General features: G+C 39.4%; 1 protein-coding gene across 1 annotated transcript in view; it reads left to right on the top strand.

Annotated features, from left to right (window-relative positions):
• SMIM13 (small integral membrane protein 13) overlaps positions 1 to 5,718 on the top strand; it is a 31,364-nt gene extending 25,646 nt beyond the window's left edge. The window contains exon 2 of the mRNA XM_008146114.3: positions 799 to 5,718. Within this exon, the coding sequence (XP_008144336.2) occupies positions 799 to 986 (188 nt within the window). The 3' untranslated portion in view covers positions 987 to 5,718. The remainder of the gene's footprint in view (positions 1 to 798) is intronic.
• The last annotated feature ends 16,577 nt before the right edge of the window (positions 5,719 to 22,295 follow it).

The following is a 22,295-nucleotide window of genomic DNA, read 5'->3' as shown; positions in this document are numbered from 1 at the left end:
GGTCTTTCCTCTATGTTGATAAGCTGCTAACTGATCACAGCAGAGGTTGCTGAAGGTTGGGTGGCTGTGGCAGTTTCCTAAGATAACAATGGAGTTTGCCACATCAATTGACTCTTCCTCTCATGTGCGATTTCTCTAGAGTGTGATGCTGTTTGATAGCATTTTACCCACAATAGAATTTACTTCAGAATTGGAGTCAGTGCTCTCAGACATGCTGCTGCTTTGTCAACTAAGTTCATGTGATATTCTAAGTCCTTTGTTGTCATGAGAAAGAAACACCGATCGGTTTCCTCCTGTACGTGCCCTGCCTGGGAATGGAACCCAAATCCTTTTGGTGTTTGGGACGATACCCCAACTGAGCCACACTGGCCAGGGCTGTTTCTTTTGTATTCTCATTGAAGAAAACTTACTTTTAGTCAATATTAGCATTGAGATATGAATTTCCAAGTGAATAGCAAAGTGTATTATTTATTCCCAAGAAAAATGCTCTCAAATATTTTATTTTAATATAATAAACACTTTTACTTAGGTATCAAAGCTCATTATAATTTTAATGTAGATGGACTAAGCTTGGATTCTAAATTCTGTTAAGGTAGAAACTGTTCTGCCATCCCTTTATAAATTCAGAGTTTATCTGTATACCTTGTCCATAGTAAATGCTTAGAAAATACTTGTTTTATAAGTGTATATTTGTAATCACTTATGGATAATAATGTTTTGTAATATACGCCCCACAATTAACTGGAATGTTGTTAATTAATAACATATAATAATCTTAATGTTTTTGTCTCTCTTTAGGTTGGTATTTTGTGTGGCATCTTTTTCTATCGAAATTCAAGTTTCTGCGGGAACTGGTGGGAGACACAGGATCCCAGGAGGGAGATCATGAACCTTCAGGGTCTGAAACCGAAGAAGACGCTTCCTCCTCTCCACACAGGATCAGATCTGCTCGCCACAGGAGGGTGCCTGCTGAGGAAGGCCACTGACCCCACCGTCACCCTGTGGGAGTGACTGATGGAAGGCAGCGATCCTCGGTCTTTGCAGTTGCTAAAATATTGAAGAGCATTTGTAGTTGGACTTCAAGTCCCATTCAAAACAAAGATTTACATGTAAGCCATATGAACATAAAGGGAATTTAAACCAAATTGGACCATTACAAATTTTATGTTAAAGATAATCTTTTGCTTTACTAGCTTTTACTTATATACTTATTCCTTGGCTCTTGGTCTTATTGTTTTTGCACTTATGTGAATCTGTTAAACATTACAGGCTTGAACACTGTATTTTATTAGTTCTATAATGTACTCTTTCCCCTCCCCACACACACATTTTAACTTTTCTGAACTTGGGATGCATCTCACTCACTATTCCTGTCAACCAGGCAATAGCTAGCTGATAAATAGCCTGTGTGTGTGTGTGAGTTCACAGCTTGTCATAGTGTCATCACTGTGTCATTGCTATCAAATGTGTCAGATTTCATTGGCATTTAAAAATGTCTCCTGAAAGATTTCACTGTGATTCAGCACTGAAATGAAGTTGTGTATGCAGATAAGCATGGAAGCAGAGCAGTGGGGCATACATTTGATAGTAGCGAAGAAAATATCCGTCGCTGGAGAAATGACTGCAATTCCATATTTTCTTGTAAAGCAACAAAATGCTTTCCAGGCCCTAAGAAGGGAAGATAACCACAAGTAAAGTTGTACTACATTTTGTCACTGAGACACATGCGGAAGGATTGCCTGTCACACGCTAAGTGATGCAGTGAAGGTGGGAGAAATTGCCAAAACCTTGGAATAGATGAAACACAACTCAAAGCAGTGAGAGGCTGGTTCGATCGATTCCTGTCAGGCAGGACCGTCGTCATTAAGGCGTCAAACATGTTTGTCCAAAGCTTCTGCTGTCATTAAGCAGAAGACAGTGGTAGAGCACCCTTTCCAGAAATGCTTTTGATGACGCCAAGGGGGCCGCTGTGAGGAGAGGCAGGTATCGGTGACTGATGTAAGAAGTGATTCATAAAAGTTGCACTCAGAGTATGAAGTTATAGTATAACTTAACCAGTTTATTTCATAACACTTACATATGCACAAGACTGTGATAAAAGTCTGTTTAATTCAAAAAGTTCTGTTTCAGTAAATATAAAATAAACATTCTACGTGATACGAAAGCATTGTGTCATAATTTGATGGCCTGTGTTTTTTCCTTAGTGATACATATGGTGCATCTGACAAGTGATGGTATCTTAGCTTAAATAAGAAATAGTTTGTACATTTATTTTTTTCTAGGATAACTATTACTAACTTAATTCTAACTCTTATAATGTTAAAATAGTTATCCTCTATGAGACATTTTTTTGGCAACCTATTCAAGACTTTAGTAGCTTTGGAATCTGAGAACTGTCTTCTACTTTGGGGAGGTAGGATTAGTCACTCCCTTTGTATGGAAGGACTTCATGCTCAAGGCATGTGTCGTGGAGAAAACACTTCTTCACAAATAGCAGTTCAGTGGCAAGATCCCAGAGACAGGATTGGGGGAAAATGGAGAGTGGGTGAAAATGCCTGCTTCGCTGTAAACTGACTTGCCAGGTCTGCATATTTGTCCTCATTGAACTTTGGACTGAGTGTTTACTGGGGAAGAGATATGGATTAAAGAACCTTTCTGTTTACTGTTACCTGCTTTGTACAAGAGTGAATTGTAAAGCCAACTTATTTTACTAATTCAAGTTCTTTTTATATGTTTAATCTTCGTTTCTAAAGAACTGGTCACCACTATTTTCTGACGGTGTGTAATTATGTTTGGTACCTCATACTTCATGCTGACAGTTTTGTTAATAGTTCACTTGCTCTGACCCAAGTGGTATTCCTGGTGCACACTTCTGTTGTCATTGTAGCCCTTTGTATATACGGAAAGGGAATTCACAGAGCATAACTTCAATTTTAGATATGTGCTACAGGCAGATCCCCAGCAGCTGAGAGTGGGGCATAATCTTTCTATTTTCGTTTCTTTATTGGATGCCATTTTCTATTTTTATGTGACTGTAGGAATTAAAAACAATGACACAAATTTCATGCATTAATTTTAGTGCTTCCTACTAGCTAAGTATTGCATTAAAATGATCATCAGTTAGAAAAAAAGCCTAAAAATCTTCTTGGTACTGGGAGGATTCAATTAGATCTTTCATACTCTAGTATTTTGAACTGTGGATTCTGCTTTATAGTGGACTAGAGGCCTGGTGCATGGATTCGTACACCAGTGGGGTCCCTCAGCCTGGCCTGCGGGGATCAGTGGACCTCCACACCGCCACAGCCTGGCCTTACCTGCCAGCTTGTTAGGCTCCAGCCCGCTGTCTGCATCGATCCCGCACAGCACGAAGTAGTGGGAGAAGCGGCAGACAGCAGGGGAGGAGCCTGAGCCCAGGCTGGGCGCTGCGTCGCTCCCGCTCATCCTGGCCCTGCTGTGCCCACCACCGTGGCCACACTCAGGCGTGCAGGGGGAGTGTCCACGGGAGAGGCTCACGCCGCCACAGCTGCGCTCGCCAGCTGTGAGCCTGGCATCTGGCACCCGTTTGTCAGCTGAGCGGCGCTCCCGCTGTGGGAGTGCACTGACCACCAGGGGGCAGCTCCTGCATTGAGTGTCTTCCCCCTGGTGGTCCGTGCATGTCATAGTTACCAGCCGGTCGTCTGGTCACTTAGGCTTTTATATATATAGATATCTTAGGTTTAGAGAATAATTGCTGACAGCTTTTAAGTAGCTGGCCGAGCTTCCATACTGTTACCAGTATTAAAAACATGGCCGATGTAATCCCTCAAAATCTACAAGTGTCATCCACAAATTAAACAATTTAATCCATGTAAAGGTATATATGTTGGTATTATTTATTAATATTTATGCTTCAAAAATGTCTTTTTAAAAATAATTGTAAGAAATGTTCTGCTTTATTTTTTGGGAAAATATAGTCAAAAGCATTTTAACAGCTCACACCCTACCATGTTTTAACTCTCAAGAGAGTTAAATCCCTGATGCCAATATGAAAATCCTCCAAACTAATTCCTTTGTTTAAAACCTTTTTTCTCCTCTGTACTCCTCTGCCCTCAATATTCTCACTATAGCACATATTTCTAAGGCCACTGAAAGAGACAAGAGAAATACTTGTTAGAATTATTTGTGTGGTGTAGTGTTTCTGTTTTTTACCCGTTTTAGAGCTTTTGTAGCTGAACTTAGCGGAACTTCATAAGGGCATTTTCAGTTTCTCAGTAGGAGATGGACTAGCCTGTGGTTAATTTTAAAGTTCAGAAGTTCTGAGCATTAAAAATGCGGTCAAGTGTTAGTCGTGTCTAAATACTCATTAACAATGATGTTGATCAGGTATACCATCTTTTGAGGAGTAATTTTAAAATTGAGGACTCGTCAGTTGTTTTTATTACCTTCCCAACTAACCATTCCCAAGTCTTTCTCTTTGCCTCTGAAACTCTTGTGAAAATTTCAGGTATCAAATATATTGGTAGCATTACTCTGACTTAAATGCCAAAAAACACTAAATATTTGTGTAGCACTGTTAAGTGAGGTTTTTAATATTTATGTCCAGTTAAAAATAGAATGCATTCAGTGGATTTTATAGTGTTTTCATGGTGGAAACATAAATATGTTATTTGGAGGATAGCCAATTCACAGGTGTGCCGACCCATTTCTTTAGATATTTTTAGGTTTTAAAACAGCTTCAAACTGTTACTTTGTTGAAAGTTGAGAATATATTAAATAATGGTTTCACAAATATGGCATTTTAAACCAAAACATGTTAAATGATTTGAAAGTAGTAATTTTTACTTTTAAAAGCAACATTTAAAAAATTATTTTAAGTCAGTGATGCAGTATTTTTTGAAGTCAGTTTTTCTGAAGTTATATTTTAATGTAACATGTAACCAATGTAACTTCAGACTTTCACTGTAAACTTTTATATTTGAAGTTCACTTAAAAAGCCAGTGAAGCCCAATTGGTGTGGCTCCAGTGGTTGAGCATTGACCTATAAACCCAGAAGGTCATGGTTCCATTCCTATTCAGGGCACATGCCTGGGTTATGGGCTCCATCCTCAGTGTGGGACGTGCAGGAGACAGCCAATCAATGATTCTCATCATTGATGTTTCTCTCTCTCCCTCTTCCTTTCTTTCTGAAATCAATAAAAATATATTTTAAAAAAGCCAATGAACAATACTAATATATTATAGACTCAAGCAGCTAATGGAATAGTATTTTGTTATGGAGTCTAGAATGAAAGCACCTTGTATTGTCTGCTTCTAAAGTATCTTACAGCTTCTACAGCATATAGAGTAACATTTTATCTTAATAAAAGTTACATTTTCCATGTGTTAATGTACATGTGCTTCCTGTTTTATGGCCAATGTTGAATATTACCCTCCAAGTCAGTTGTATGCATAACCACTCACCAAATACTGCTCCTGTGGTTTCTTAAAGGAGACATTCTGTGCTGTGCTATGACGCATTGTCATCTCACTGCTTGACAAATAGGTTTATAAGGAATTAAAATTGTGTGTTAATAGTTCTTTGTATAATAATATGTAAAATTAGAGATGAGGAGTGATCATTCACTGTTTTTGTTTTAAAACTGGTCAATACTATACCTAAAGCCTCTGTGGTTTGTTTGTATGATGTTTTAACTGTTACTTTAAACCGCACAGAATAAATTAAAATGAACACAAACAAAAGTTGTGTATGTTTCATTGACAAAGTATAATAAGTATGAAGGGTACCTTGAACATAAAGAGATTTGAAAGCAGCCATTATTCCCAGTTGTCCATTTTTCAAACTCCAAGAAGCTCTAGGAATTAAGACAGCAGTAGTATTCTGAGTGTCATGAAAGTAATTGACTTAGCATTAGAGCTAAATTACATTTACCATGTTTAGCCTTTTTGTTTCTTCTCATAATATCATAGATCATGCCTTATATTTTTATTAGTATTAACCACCAGGAAGACTGAGTGAGAAAACTGACCAAAACCAAGAAAAAAGATTGAGGAATACCTTTGAAAACTAGTTTGTGATAAGAAACTGTTAGTTGCAGTGGCTGGAGGCCAACTTTTGCTTTTTCTCCAGCAGTGCTGAGCTGCCAAGAATGAAGGATGGGGAAAAACAGATTGTGCCAGGATCAGTCTTTGTAAGGTAGGAGTGTCTAAAGGGCAGGTCATTTGAGATTGCTGGAGAGTGGCTTTGGGATTTGGGCTGGGTTGTATGTAAGAGAAGTCGGATCATTAAGGCACTGATAAATTGGATGAATGGGAAGGGGTAGAGATGAAGGAAAAAATGAGTAACATTTGTGTATAATGGATAGAAGGAAGTTGGGGGCACAGACTAGGATTTTACAGGTGAAGCAGTTCTGAATAGTTGACACTACAGCCAGAGAAAAGAGGAATCTGAGAACCACTCACTCTATAGCCATGGTGTGGACTGTCTGCATGGCCACTGATACGTGATAGCTGAAGTTAAGATGGAGAAGATGACCATGACCTGGAAACCACGTTAGGGACTTGAAGACTTACCTCAAGGTCGTGGGATGACGGAGGAAAGAGCCACAGTCATTCTGGCTCAGTGGATAGAACGTTGGCCTGCGGACCGAAGGGTCCTGTGTTCGATTTTGGTCAAGGGCACGTACCGCAGTTGCAGGCTCCTCTCTGGCCCAGGCCCTGGTCAGGGTGCGTGCAGGAGGCAACCAGTTGATGTGTTTTTCTCACATCAGTGTTTCTCTCTGCCTTCCCCTCTCTCTAAAAATCAGTGGAAAAATATCATCAGGTGAGGATTAAAGAAAAAAAAAAAAAGTTTCCTGAAAATGAAAGAGGAATGTTGGGGAGCTCTGAGAATATTTTCAGCTTGCCATCCAACCCCAGCTCTATAGGCCAGTGTATGATTGTTAGGTACAAATAAGTACTTCAGTTATAAAAATTATGCTATTTATGGAGAACTTTGTTGGGGGGAGAAGAAAAAGAGGGAAGAACAGCAAAAGTTGCTCTAAAAATCTTAAAGGGAGAAGCAGGAGTTTTTCTGGTAGAGATGAGGATTCCAGAGGGAAGAAAGAGCATGTGCAAAGTCAGTGTCATAGGAAGGTGACTTGTCTGGAGAACTGTAGATAGTTGATTATTCCTGGAATAGTGATGTTATGGGAGACAATGGTTTGAGGCTGGAAAGATCTAATGTACAATGGCAAAAGTTGTGAAGTGCTTGCCATGTGTGATGTAGAGCATTGCAATATTTTAAACTGAGTGAGAGCATTGAATCACTTGTTTAACATGTATTGAGTGGCTACTCATGCAGGCATCTGGACTAGGTGCAGATGGCTTAGAAAGCTCACAATAACTGCAGCAAAGAGGATTGATTTGTAGGCTCTCACTGTAGTCCAAGCAAGAAAGTAGCTAGTGGCAGACTGGAAATGAGTGACAACCATGGGAAATTTGAAGACATGAAGAATCAGTAAGACTTGAGATTGGATTGTGAAGGAGAAGGATAGGTGAAGGATGATTTTAACATCACTTTCAGATTGATAACATTGAGGAATGCATAGACAAGAAGTAGGTTTGAGGTTGGTCCTGGGGATTGAAGGTGGAGAGTTCAGTTTGGGGCATATCTACTTGAATTTGAGGTGCTTCTAGGCCACTAGGTAGAAATACTAAACGGTTGCAAAGTTAATGAGGGGCATGGTTGAAAGCAGATTTGGTGAGCATCAGGACGTGAATGTAGTTGAAGCTGTCGGCAAAAAATAGGATCTGCTGAGAGAGGCTAGACTAAGAGACCTAAGGAGTGGCCCCTAAGGAGCATGGAAATTTAAGAGGCTGGTAAAAGAAAAACAGGCTATTAAGGACATTGAGAAGAACAAGAAAGAGAACCAGGGACTTACGTGGAAGCAAGGTACTGGGAGCAAAATGAAAAAAGAACGTGAAGGAGGAGCCAAGTGTCCAACTGAAACATAGTGAAGAACGATGCTGCTCAGGTCTGACTGTGTAAGAAATGTGGCAACAGGAACTTTGCAGTAGTCCATGCAAAAGATGATGCGAATCTGTGCAAGGCTGGCAGTGAGGGCAAACTGAATAGATATTGATGGAAGTCAATTTGACAGATTCGGTGATTGATTAGATATGGGAGGTGAAGGACAAGGATGAATCATGGATGGGTGGCTGGGGGAGGACATGGAGGTGGAACATGTTTGAGGATAAGTCCAAGTGTACGTAAGACTAGTGGAAATGGCCAGTTTAGATATGAGGATAATAAATGTCAGGAAAACTGAATTTATACCCAAGTTCTAGAACTTGGTAGTTGGTAATTTATTTAACCTCTCTGTTTCTTGGTCTGCTAAAGGAGAATGATAACGCCTAGGGTTGTTATAAGGAGTAAAATTTAAAAAATACCTGTCAAATAGCAAATTTCTTACTATAGGTAGGCAACCCATAATTAATCTCCCTCTCTTCTTTCCTTCTTTTTTTAAAATATTTTTATTGATTTCAGAGAGGAAGGGAGAGGGAGAGAGAGATAGAAACATCAATGATGAGAATCACTGATCAGCTGCCTCCTATACGCTCCCTACTGGGAATTGAGCCCACAGCCCGGGAATGTGCCCTGACCAGGAATCGAACCGTGACCTCCTGGTTCATGGGTTGATGCCTTTTATAAAATTTTCCCAAAACCTTCAACCTAAATTTTCATAGAAACAGCAGTCCTTTTTTAATACTCATACTTCATTGTAATGTTTAATTATGTATTTATAATATCAGGGACCACTAAAATAAGCAATTCTGGGAACCATTTCATTTAAACAAGTGATTTGGTGAGGACAGAAATACATGAGCATAGGAGGGAGCAATCTCTGCCCTTGGTTATGCTCCCCACCCGGGCAGGTACTGTGCATCTTATCACAGAGCAAATGGAAGCCCCAGCCTGGAGTCCCCTCCCGCTTCTGCAGAACTTGCCCTGCTGATGCGTTAGAGGGTAGGCCCAACTGCCTGTCTATTCACTCTGTCAATTGGATAATTCTCTTCAACATTAAAAAAATCTCATTAAATATATTCTATCTTGAAAGAAAGACTTCCTTCTACTCTGCCACCTCAGCTGCCCTCAACTCTTCACTTCACACCAGACTTCTCTAAGTAAGTATTTCTGTGACTCCTGACACACACTTTGAAGGACATTTCCCTGTCCTCACCTTTGCCTCTCCCCTGACAGCATTTGTCGTGGTTGCTCAACCCTTCCTTGAAACATTCTTTTCCTTTGGATTTAATGATACTAACTTCTGGCTTTACTGGTTTTAATCCTGTCTGTCTGGCCACACCTCATTTGCAGGCTTATCCTGCAATTAAATGCCAGAGTTTCCAGGGAGGCAATCCTATTTGTGACTTACCCACCCTCGCTCTTCACCAGTGGGGCCCCATTCCTATCTCTTAAGACAATAGTCTCCTCAGTTTCTCCTCTTGGTTGAGTTTGACACACCGCTCAAACTCAACATCTGCAAAGACAAATATGTAATTCATTCTGAACCTGATTTTCTTCCAGTGTCCCTGTATGGTTGCTAAAGTCTCATATTCAACACATCATCTTGTTAATTTTACTTCAAAAAAGCTCTTGAATCCACTTTCTTCATTTTTAAATGACCACCTGCAGGCAACGTAGTATAGTGGTCATGAGGGTGGCCTCTGGAATTAGACTTCTGGGTGCTTCGATTTCCATCTGTAAAATAGGTGTGAAATAGTACCTATCTCATAGGGTTTGTGTAAGGATTAAATGGATGAACACACATGCACAGCATTTAGAATAGTGCCCAGCATATCGAGCATTCCGTACCATTCCATTCACCTGGATGACTGCAGCAGCGACTATCTCAGATCTGGTAGAGCCCCTTCCAGTCTTTTCTACTCATTGTTGCCAGAATGATCTTTTTGAAACTCAAATATGACCCTGTCATCTCCTTATAACATATGAATGGGTGCCCAGTGACATGCCACAGGATTTTGTTTCCCAGCCTCTCCAGCTCATTCATACCACAGCACCCCCACGCCAGCAACGTGAGCACCCCCAGTCACACGGACCTGTGGTGCTCACCCCGCACTCCCCATCACTGGTTCTTCCCCCTGACTTGAACACTTGCCATCCTCCTCCCCTTATCAGATTTCAGCTCACAAGTCACAAGTCAGGGAAGCTTTTCTGAACCCACTCCACCCCTTTCCCAAGCTGTTCCTTTGTTACATTGCTCACAGCCTTCTTTCCTTCAGTGGTGTGATCCCCAGACAAGAATCAAACATTTGTTGGTGGATTTATTTTATCAAGCACCATCATCCCCACTATACTGAATTAATATTTCAATGTAAGATAGAATTTATGTCAAATAACATTCTAATCCACAAAACTACTAGTACATATATTTGACCTTTTAGTCAGAATCTGAGTCTCAAATCAGAGTCCTTATCAGCATCTCCAGAAAATGGTTACCATTTTATTTGATCAATGAACACAAAAGTGTATGTTAATGAGATACTTAACTTTGCAAGCACCTCAGTCTTTCTGTGTATTTTGTGTCCCTTATTCCATTCTGTCTGAAAAGATGAAAAGATCCTGTGAGATCCTGTCAGAACAGCAGCTCGTAACCACTAGATGGCGACAGATTTCAAGAGTTAGCAGGTGAGCAGCTAGGGTGAGCATATCAATCATTGATCAAACTGGACTATTTTGAGAGTGAAGGGTGGGGGTAGATTATTCATCATTGGGCCAGGACAACAGGGCTGTTCTGGCCACACGGGGAAGTTGTTCCCCTTCATCTGAAGCTTAGGTGAGCCAGATGATACTATTTGTAGTCCTTCTAATTCCTGCTGATGTGGATTTCAAGTCAGAAAAAGGAGTGCTCACACACAAAAAAAAGACACTGGATAGCCACAGCAAACTTGAGAAAGAAGAACAAAGTTGGAGGGATCACAATACCAGGTATCAAGCTATACTACAAAGCCACTGTTCTCAAAACAGCCTGGTATTGGCACAAGAACAGGCATATAGACCAATGGAACAGAACAGAGAACTCAGAAATTGACCCAAGCCATTACGCTCAATTAATATTTGACAAAGGAGGCAAGAACATACAATGGAGTGAAGACAGTCTCTCTGTATTTTTAATGTTTTCTCCCAGGTGATTACTACCCTTTTTTTTTTTTTTTTTACCCCTTGTACTGGGTTGCATAGTGTCCCTCCAAAATTCAAAATTCATGTTCACCTGGAACCTGCAAATGAGACCTTATTTGGAAATAGAGTCATTGCAGATGTAATCATATTAGAATGAGGTCCCACTAGATGAAGTTGGGCCCTAATTCAGTAATTGGTGCCCTTGTAAGAAGACACACAGAGACACAGAGGCAGCACCATGTGAAGGTGGAGGCAGACACTGGAGCGATGCATCTACCAGATGTAGGATCCAAGGATTGCCGGCAGCCAGCAGGAGCTGGGAGAAGGGCCTGGAACAAATTCTCCCTCAGAGCCTCCAAAAAGGAATCGAGCTGCCGACATCTTGATCTCATACTTGTAGCCCCCAGAGCTGTGAGAGAATACATTTCTGTTGTTTGAAGCCATTCGGTTTAGGATACTTTATACTGCAGCCCTAGGAAGCTAGTGACCCCCACCCCTTTCCTGCTTCTATTGTCTTAGGTTATCTTTCTTTCCCCCTCCCTTCCACAGGAAGTATAACTTCCTATTTGAATTCTTTTAGTGTTCTAGTGCACATATGTACACTTTTGTAGTGGTCCAGTGGATGAACTCATTGGGGTGTTCCCTACTACCTCTTGCATCTTTGGGAAGCTGAGCCTGCTTCTCTCTGTAAAAGTGAAAAAACTCGCTGCTTCCTGTGACCTTTTGAGGCTTTAGGAGGGTGCCCAGGGAGCCCTGCTCTGGCTCCACAGCACTAGCTGCAGGGTCTGATTCCGGGGCAGCTCTGGCAAGGGTTCTGGGGTGGCCTGTCTGATGCCATGGCCCATGAGGGCGGTGCAAGCTGCGCGGGCAGCGGTGTCCTCACCAAGCCAGCCCTTTCCTGCTTAAATCAGCGCGTTAGCTTCTGTCAACAGCTACTAAAAAGCCTCCTTGTCATGGGTGGGCTGCTTTTTCTTCTTTTTAAAACAAAGATGCTCGTTCAACAAAATGTAATGTTCCATCCTCAGTGCCAGGACCTCATGAGATAGTAGTATTCCATGCTGTCCATCTTTTATTTTATTAGAGTTGAGGATTTTTTTTCCCCACCTTAATTTTAACGAAGTCATTAATTATTCTGCATTATCATTATTATAGTATTTGAAGTTTATGCTTCTTTAGTTATACCAACATATTTACTGATTTTTTTGCTCTCTTTGTTTCTTGAGATTCAGTTCTTCCTTCTGGCTTCAATTTCTTTTTCACCAAGTTAGTAGTTCTTTTTTTCACGTGCCAGAGGTTGAAGCTATAACCCAGGTACATGCTCTTGACCAGGAATCAAACCCGAAACCCTTCATTGTGCAGGCCAACGCTCTAACCATTGAGCAACACTAACAAAGCTAGTAGTTCTTTTGGTGCAGATTTTCACTGGGTGTACTTTCAGTCTTGGTCTGAACATATCTTTTCCTTGCCTGCTCTCGTGGGATGAGCTGGTTATAGAATTTTTGAATGTAGTTATTTTTCCTTAGCATTTTAAAAAATTAAATCGTCATTGTTGAAAGTATTACATATGTCCCCTCTTTTCTCCCATTGACCCCTATAGCCCACCCCTGCCCCCCACCCCAGGCCTTCACCACCCTGTTGTCTGTGATACATGTTCTTTGGTTGATCTCGTCCCACCTACCCATCCACCCCCATCTTCCCTCTGAGATTCAACAGTCTGTTCTATGCTTCTGTGTCTCTGGATCTATTTTGCTCATCAGTTTATCGTGTTCATTAGATTCCACATATGAGTGCGATCATGTGATACTTGTCTTTCTCTGACTGGCTTATTTCACTTAGCATGATACTCTCCAGGTCCCTCCATGCTGTCTCAAAGAGTAAGAGATCCTTCTTTTTTACTGCCACTTAGTTTTCCATGATGTAAATGTACCACAGCTTTTTAATCCACTCATCTATTGATGGGCACACGGACTGTTTCTGGATCTTAGCTATTGTAAATTGTGCTGCTATGAACATAGGGGTGCATACATTCTTTCTGATTGATGTTTTGAATTTCTTAGGATATATTCCTAGAAGTGGTATTGCTGGGTCAAATGGCAGTTTCATATTTAATTTTTTGAGGAAACTCCATATTGTTTTCCATAATGGCTGCACTAGGCTGCATTCACACCACAGTGTACTGGGTTCCCTTTTCTCCACATCCTCGCCAGCACCTGTCATTTGTTGATTTGTTGATGGTAGCCATTCTGACAGGTGTGAGGTGATATCTCATGGTCGTTTTAATTTGCATCTCTCTGATGATCAGTAACTTTGAGCATTTTTTCATATGTCTCTTGGCCATCTGTATGTCTGCTTTGGAGAAGTGTCTATTTAGGTCCTTTGCCCATGTTTTAATTGGATTTTTTTGTCTTCCTTTTGTTAAATTGTATGAGTTCCTTATATATTTTGGATATAAACCCTTTATCAGATGTATCACTGCCAAATATATTCTCCTATGCAGTGGGCTCCCTTTTTATTTTGTTGATGGTTTCTTTTTTTTTTAAATATATTTTATTGATTTTTCACAGAGAGGAAGAGAGAGGGATAGAGAGCTAGAAACATTGATGAGAGAGAAACATCGATCAGCTGCCTCTTGCACACCCCCTACTGGGGATGTGCCCGCAACCAAGGTACATGCCCTTGACCGGAATCGAACCTGGGACCCTTGAGTCCGCAGGCCAATGCTCTATCCACTGAGCCAAACCGGTTTTGGCTGTTGATGGTTTCTTTTGCTGTGCAGAAGGTTTTTATTTTGATGTAGTCTCATTTATTTATTTTCTCCTTAGTTTCCTTTGCCCTAGGAGATGTATCCACAAACATATTGCTACTTGAGATGTATGAGATTTTGCTGCCTATGGTTTCTTCTAGGATTTTATGGTTTCACAACTTACATTTAAGTCTTTTATCCATTTTGAGTTTGTTCTTGTTTATGGTGTAAGTTTGTGGTCTAGTTTCATTATTTTGCATGTATCTGTCCAATTTTCCCAACATCATTTATTGAAGAGACTGTCTTGATTCTATTCTATGTTCTTGCCTCCTTTGTCAAATATTAATTGAGCGTAATGACTTGTGTCAGCCACTTGAATTTTATATCTTCTGTGAGTTATCTCCATGTCATTTGTCCATTTCCTATTTTATGTTCACTTGTTGTCAATGAAAGGAATCCTATATAATAAAAGCCTAATAAGCTAAGTGTCAGGTCATCTGGTCATCTGTTCAACCAATCAAAGCATAATATGCTAATGATATGGTAAGGCCGCTCAACTGCTTACTATGATGTGCACTGACCACCATGGAGCAGATGCTCCAACCGGTAGGTTAGCTTGCTGCTGGATCTGGCCGATTGGGTCTGAGTGAGATGGGCCAGACACGCCCTGGAGCCCTCCCACAATCCCTCCCTGGCTGGCCAACCTCCCGTGTACCTCCCCGGCCCTGGTCATGCACTGGTGGGTTCCCTCAGCCTGGCCTGCATCCTCTCACAATCTGGGACCCCTCGGGGGATGTCGGAGAGCCAGTTTGGGCCCAATCCTGCAGGCCAGGCCCAGGGACCCCACTGGTGCATGAATTCGTGCACTGGGCCGCTAGTATTTATACACTACATATACAAACATTTGCTCTATTCTCTACATTGACACTATTTTTCTGAATAATTTTTGTTTATGGTATCTTTTGACATGAAGCTTTTAAAAAGACTCTTTATAGAGGCAAATATATCAATCTTTCTTACATAGCTTCTAGGTTTTCAGTCTTGGTTAAGAAAGTTCCCCCTTCTTACTCTAAATGCATCATTTCCTAGATTTTCTTGCAGAATTTTGATGTTATTTTAATATTTAATTCTTTAATCCATTTGACTTTATGTTTTATGTGATATAAGGTAGTGATCTGGATTTATATTCTTTCATTCTCCCATATGGCAGATGCCTAAGGTTTTGATTTCACAAGGATAATTTTTTTCTCCCCTACCTAAGATGCATAGATAACCAAATCTCTTGTCTCTTTCTTGGGCCAGTGCATAGAACTTTCTAAACATGGCTCATTGATTCATGCCTGGGCTTGGTTCCAGTTCCTCTGCCCCCTGCGGTGTGGAGGCCATGTCCCCTGCCCACGAGGGGCCTTCATTCTCTGGTCCCAGCCCCAGCGCATTGAAAAGAGCCCAGCCTCAGCACTGCACCCTAGTGGTGCCTCAGCTCCCTCTTTCTGCTCTAGTTTTTATTTCTCTCTTTCTTCCTGGCCCCTGGTCATTTCCCATTCTTTTTTTTTTTTTTTTTTCAGCTGGATTATAAAATATTGCAATGAGAAAAACTGCTTTACATCCAACTCTTCTATGTGTTTGCAATTGAAAGGAAGGCCTGTCTGCATTACCTTAGCCTGTTGTGTTGCTGGAAGAGATCCCTAATAATGGGTATTGTGCTTGAACATTGGAAATCAAATACTGCACTTCTGGGCCCCCCATGGAATGGGCCCACCTCACCATCATTCCTGAGATTCTCTAAAGTTGCCACCTTCAGGTGCTGTTTCAGCACTGCCAATTCCCATTAAATCTCACATTCTGTTCCAAATATATTAGCCAGACACCTGCCCAGGGGACTCACAATCTCCTTTTTAAACCGTAACAAAAGTAGTTGGTTCAAATTCTTAAGTACTCTTGTTAAACCTATGAGGCATGCTTTTGAGTGACCTTCATGTGCATGAAAGAAATTAGATTGCATAACTTTGGGAAAGAGTCCCGTAAAAGTGTATGGTGCAGTGAAAACTCTCACATCATATTGGGTTTGGTGTGATGATAAAGACGCCTCAAGCGTTTTCTTTAAGTAAAAAAATAGAAGTGCCATATGCTTTTAAAATTTCTTTTGTAGTTTTGTTATTTATTTATTTATTTATTTATTTATTTATTTATTTATTTATTTTATGTTTTTGCTTGTGTGTGTGAGGAGAAAGAGTTCCCTGGGAAAAAATTGCTTAGGCAACAGGTAAGAATCAAGGAATATAACTTAGCATTTTCCTAGGAGAGAATAACATTTTCTGTGCCATAAAGAAAATCCTAGGAAAGTTTAGATAATATACAGGGTGTCCTCAAAACATGTCTACACACTCTAACAGTTGATAGCTCAATTGATGTTTCTTTCTTTTCAGCCAGACTAAGCTTTGAACAAAGGAAATTCATCCTAAAATGCTACTGGAAGTTTGAAAACGCAGTTGAAGTACAGACACTGCCTTTATAATTACTCAAACTCTGTATACATTTTTTGGGGGATACAATATCCCCCCAAAGTATACACACTTTAACAGCTGACAACTCACTTAATTTTGACATGGGCGGTTGGCCGGCCTGCCTGTAGGTTTAACTCATTTGAAATAATGGGTGAAGCCAGACTAAGCTTTGAACAAAGAAAATTTATCCTAAAGTGCCACTAGATTTTTTTTTTATGGGAATACATAAAAGACAAAGTTCACAGTACAAAATTGGCAACAGTCGAAGAATTGAGGGCATACAAATACTGAACGAAATGATCCTTGATGTTTCAATTCCATTGCTTTGCATTATCAGCAGTGCCTGGACCAGAATGGTCAACAGTTTGAACATTGGCATTTGATACCTGGCCTGTTTGGCTAAGTGTTTGAAAAGTGTTGACCTATGAACCAAGAGGTCCCTGATTCGATTTTCTGGTCTGGGATCCCCAGTGGGGAGGTATGAAGGAGGCAGCAGATCAATGTATCTCTCTCATCTCTCTCTCTCTCTCTCTCTCTCTCTCTCTCTCTCTCTCTCTCTCTCTCTCTCTCATTGATGTTTCTCTCTATCCCTCTCTCTTCCTCTCTCTCTAAAAATCAATAACAACACATTAAAAAGAAGAATATGGCATTGATAAAAAATTACTCATTTCTGGAGATTCTTTTAAATTTTGAAAATGAACTGTATGTTAATAAACACTGACTTCATAATTATTCAAAGTGTGTACACAATTTTTGGGACTCCCCATATATACTGGGTAAAATGTCAAGATGTGACTATAAAATTATGCTACTTTGCGGGGGCATATGGAAATAAACTTCATTATTTTTATTACTTTTTAGTCATAAGAAGTTTATGCTGTTACCTATTTGTGGAGAAGTACCTGTTTCTGAATGATAGTTCAAACATCTGGAAATCTTCAAACATTGAAAAATGTGACTTCAAAAAGTCTGCTTCTTTTCTTTGTTCTCTTTATTGATTTTTAAATTTATCTTTAATCCATTGTCATCAAATAGGAATGCTGCTTTTGGTAACAGAAGGCCAGGTGATTTAGACCAACCCTCTTGCTAAAAATAAATCTAAAGCAAAACTGGATAAAACATAAAATTCAGTTTTTAAAATCATCAAATAATTAACAAGGTAATGAGAAATTACTGGTCAAGGTCTGGGAGAAGACAGAAATAAGAGAGTGAGCCTAGAATTTGGGGCTGCCCTTGTCTGGGGAACATTTGCAGGTCTTAAAAGGGGAACTGGATCATTGAGCTGTACTTTTAAAAATCTCTGAGGCTAGAGAGAGAAAGCTATGGTCCAAACCTGCTAAGGTTGGGGGCCTGGGATGCACCCCAACTTGGGATTGGAACCCTAAACACAAGAGTGGTCTAGAACTAAATGAGTCCTCCTCTGAACTGCAGCCTCTCTTCAAGAAATTTGAAAGGCCTAGAAAATCTAAAACCTTAATATTAGAGTAGGATTAGTCTGGGTTGTTAATAGCGTCCCCATGATTATGACATAAGCAGCAAACTTCTTCTCTGGAGAAAGATATGTCATCCAGGCCTCTATTTCTACAAATAGTTTTTCAAATACAAATGTATAGCGTAATATGAAAAAATTAACATGGAAATGCTTTTTTAACCTAATAAAATGTGTGTGTGTGTGTGTGTGTATGTGTGTGTGTGTGTATCAGTCCAAAGCCTGCATCTTCTCTGATTGTCAAATCTCAGACACTTTAGGGAGCCATTCCCCTGAAGTCAGGAATAAGACAAGGATGACCTTTACCTCTGCAGTTATTTCACATTACATTGGAATGTTTGCTAATGGAATTAAACAAGAGAAAACAATTAGACTTGTAAGCATTGGAAAGGAAGAGGCAAACTTTGTTGATAATATCTTTGTATATCTGAAAAAAACAAAAGAATCAATGGAAAAGTATGACAAACCATAAGATAATAAAATAGCAGGACATAAAATTAGCATCCTAAAATTGTTAGCCTTCATATATATAAACTACAAGCAGTTTGAAGATATAATGGAAGAGAAGATACAATAATACATTTAAATACCTAGACATAAAACTAATAAGAAATACACAAAATAAAAGAAAAACTAGAGAACACTCTTGAAAGATATAAAAATAGCTTTAAACAGATTGAAAAATACTATATTCTTGAATAGGAAAACTCAATATCATAAAAATGGTACTTCTCTCCAAATTAGTATAAGTTTATTACAATCTTATTAAAAATTTTCTCAAAAATTTCCCCAGAACTAAGCAAGTTAATTGTAAACTTTACATGAAAGAATAAAAAACGGAGAATAGCCAGAAAATACACTGAGTGGCCAGATTATTATGATCTCTGAACGCATAATAATCTGGCCACTCAGTGTATATATAGATATATATTAGAGGCCCGGTGCATGAATTCGTGCATGGGTGCGGTCCGGCCAGCCTGGCCAGGGGGAGGAGACACGGGCGGTTGGCCCGCCTGCCTGCTGGTCGAACTCCTGGTCGAGGGGACAATTTGCATATTAGCCTTTTATTATATAGGATATACACTGAGTGGCCAGATTATTATGCGTTCAGAGATCATAATAGTCTGGCCACTCAGTGTATTTGGAAAGAATATTTAATGTATGGTTAATCCTATCAGGATATAGTAAAACATTTTAAAATCCTTCAAATTAAAGCACTGATGCTCAGGAAAAGGCTTATAAACCAATGGAGTAGAATAGATGCCCAGAAATATAACTAAGGAAAATTTAGCATATGAGAACACAAGCATTGAATGAGAGGGAAGCATCGATGTGAGAGAGAAACATCAGTCAGTGTCCTCCCATATGCACCCTGACTGGGGATGGAATCTGCAACTTAGGTATATGTCCTAACTGGGAATCAAACCCACAACCTTTTGATGTATGGGATGATGCTCTAACCAACTGAGCCACTGGGCCAGGGCATATGGGTGAATCTTATTTTTATAACCCAAGAGTGGACATTTCTAACTGACTAAAAAAAATAAAATAAAAAATCTGAACTTAATAAAAAGAAATTTGACAAGATAACGAAGAACAAAATAAGAAAAATCTCAAGAAAATCACAAATTGGGAAAAATTTTGCAACTTATATCAGAAAGTATTAATATACTTAACATAACAAAGATTTCCTAAAAATTCAGAAGGAAAAAAAATCCACAACCTAATTTTAAAAGTAAGCAAAGTTATGAATAAAGAGTTCACAGAAAAGGTATGCTAATAGCTTTCAGTCACAATAAAAGAAATACATGTTAGAGCTACTGAGATACTCTCTCATAGATTAGAAAAAAAATTTAAGTTTGACAGTGTAAATTTTGGCAAAGCTATGTGCAAACAGGCACTTTTATAAACTGCAGGTGGTGACACAAAATGGTACAATTTCTATGAAGTGAAATTGACCATAACTAGCAAAATTACATGTGCATTCATTCTTTGATCTGGCAATCATACTTCTACTCTAGAACTCTAACTCAAATATTCAACAGTAAACATGTAAACGCATATGCAGAAGGCAATCTATTGTGGCCTTGTTTTTTGTAGCAAAGGCTGGAAACGACCCACATGTTTCTCAGTTGAGAACTGGTTATACTATAGTATACCTACAAAGTGAAGTACTACGCAGTTGTAAAAAGAAACAAAGAGAGAACTCCCATTTCCAGATACAATAAAGTAGTGAGTAGAAAACTGCTGGTTCCACTAAAAACAACTGAAAAAGATGGATACAATTAAAATGGATGTGTTTGCAATTTTCAGAGAGCTACTGAGACAGCCTGGAGTTGAAGGGTCAAGATACCACAGAGAAGGGAATCTCATTGAAGTGAGCCCAACATTCTGAAAGCGGCTTTTCTCCTTTTGGAACCTGAGATGTATGTTGAGAAACTTGGGAGAGGGTGGACACTAAGAGGCAGAGAAGCAGCACAGCTCTCAGCAGTCTCATAGGTCTGAGAATATAAAACTTGGAGTGTGGGCTTTCGAGATCAGCCAGGATTCAAAAAGACAAGTTCCAGAAAAAAAAAAAAGGAGTGCAGAGGAGTAAGCCTGACGTTTGATGGTTTTGTCTTTGAAGTCTTTGGTAATTCTTAGTCATGTAAAGTGAAAGACTAAGAAGCTAAGAAAAGCAGTTGGAAAGCACAGTGGAATTTTTGGCAGTCTTATGTTGTTGTGGAGATAAAAATTGGAAATCAGGAACTGACTAGGAAGCAGCACTTAAATGTCCTAGGGTTTCAGTTGGGACCTTTAAGAGGGGGTTGATTAGAGTAGATAAAGCCTTACTACAACTCAATTTTGAGTCATCTTAGTCCCCGATAGGGTTGTGATAAATTGTCCCTAATGTAGCTGTCTGCCAGGCCATAAAGTAAATCCTTTCTGGAGGAAATTAACTTCATCCAGAGCCTTTATACTCTTTCAGGCACAAAATTATTAGGATCCAAGAAAGAAGGCCAAGCAAAAAAACACAATAGAAATATACTCATGCTGTCCCACATTATTGCAATTATCAGACGGAGATTTTAAAATAATAGTAATTAATGTAATCAAGAAAATAAATGAAAATATAATTTTACTAGAGAACTGAATCTATATTTTTTTTAAAAAAGCAAATAGAAATTCTAGATCTGAAAAATATAGTAATCAAAATTAGGACTCAATAAATGGGGTTTAACAGCATTTGGACACAGCTGAAGAGAGGACTGGTGAGCTGGTGATAGGGCAGTAGAAAACATTTTGACTATAATACAGAAAGAAAAAGGATGAAAAATAAAGAAAATAGTGTAAGAGGTATACAAGATATGGTCTATCATAGGAAGCATTCTAACATGTAATTGGAGTTTAAGAAGGGAGGAAAGTGAGAATGTGGCAGAAGCTGTATTTGAAGAGATAATAACCAAGAATTTTCCAAAAAGGATAAAAACATTTGAGTTACAGAATGAAAAATCACTAAGAATCCTAAGTAGGATAAAGGCAGCAAAACTATACATAGGCATATCATAATGAAACTGCTAAAAATCAAACACAAAGAAAAAATTACAAAAGCAAATAGAGAAAAAAAGATATATTACTTTCAAATAAGCAACAATAAGACTGAAAGCTAAGTTCTCAGTAGAAATTATAGAAACCACATGAAGGAATAACACCTTTAAAAGGCTGCAAGGAAATAACAACCAGCCCAGAATTCTATACCTAGTGAAAATATCCTTCTAAAGTGAAGGCTAAATAAAGATATTTCCAGAAAAATAAAAACAGATATATATCACATATGTCATCAGGAGATATATTAGAAGAAATATTAAATGTAGTGGTGTGCTGTTGTTGTTTTGTTTGTGTTGTGTGTGTGTGTGTGTGTGTGTGTGTGTGTGTGTGTGTTAATCCTCACCAGAGGATATATATTTTTTAAATTATTTTTATTGATTTCAGAAAGGAGGGGAGAGGGAGACAGAGAGATAGAAACATCAATGATGAGAGAGAATCATTAATCGGCTGCTTCCTGCATGCCCCACACTGGGGATCGAGTCTGCAACCCGGGCATGTGCCCTGACTGGGAATCAAACTGTGACATCCTGGTTCATAGGTCGACACTCAACCACTGAGCCATGTCAGCTGGGCCGAAGATATTTTTTCCATTGATTTTTTGGAGTGGAAGGGATTGGGAGTGACAGAGTGAGAGAATGTGGATGTGAGAGAGATATATTGATTGGTTGCCTCCTCCAACTGGAGCAGGGGATCAAGCCTGCAACCGGGGTATGTGCCCTTGACCAGAATTGAACCCAAGACACTTCTAACCACTGAGCAAAACCAGCTAGGGCTAAATGGAGCTTTTAAGGTTTGCATCATGATTGTGGTGGT

Source organism: Eptesicus fuscus, chromosome 9 (assembly GCF_027574615.1).
Source record: "Eptesicus fuscus isolate TK198812 chromosome 9, DD_ASM_mEF_20220401, whole genome shotgun sequence".
Taxonomy (NCBI): domain Eukaryota; kingdom Metazoa; phylum Chordata; class Mammalia; order Chiroptera; family Vespertilionidae; genus Eptesicus; species Eptesicus fuscus.
This window is presented reverse-complemented; position numbering and strand designations above follow the sequence as displayed.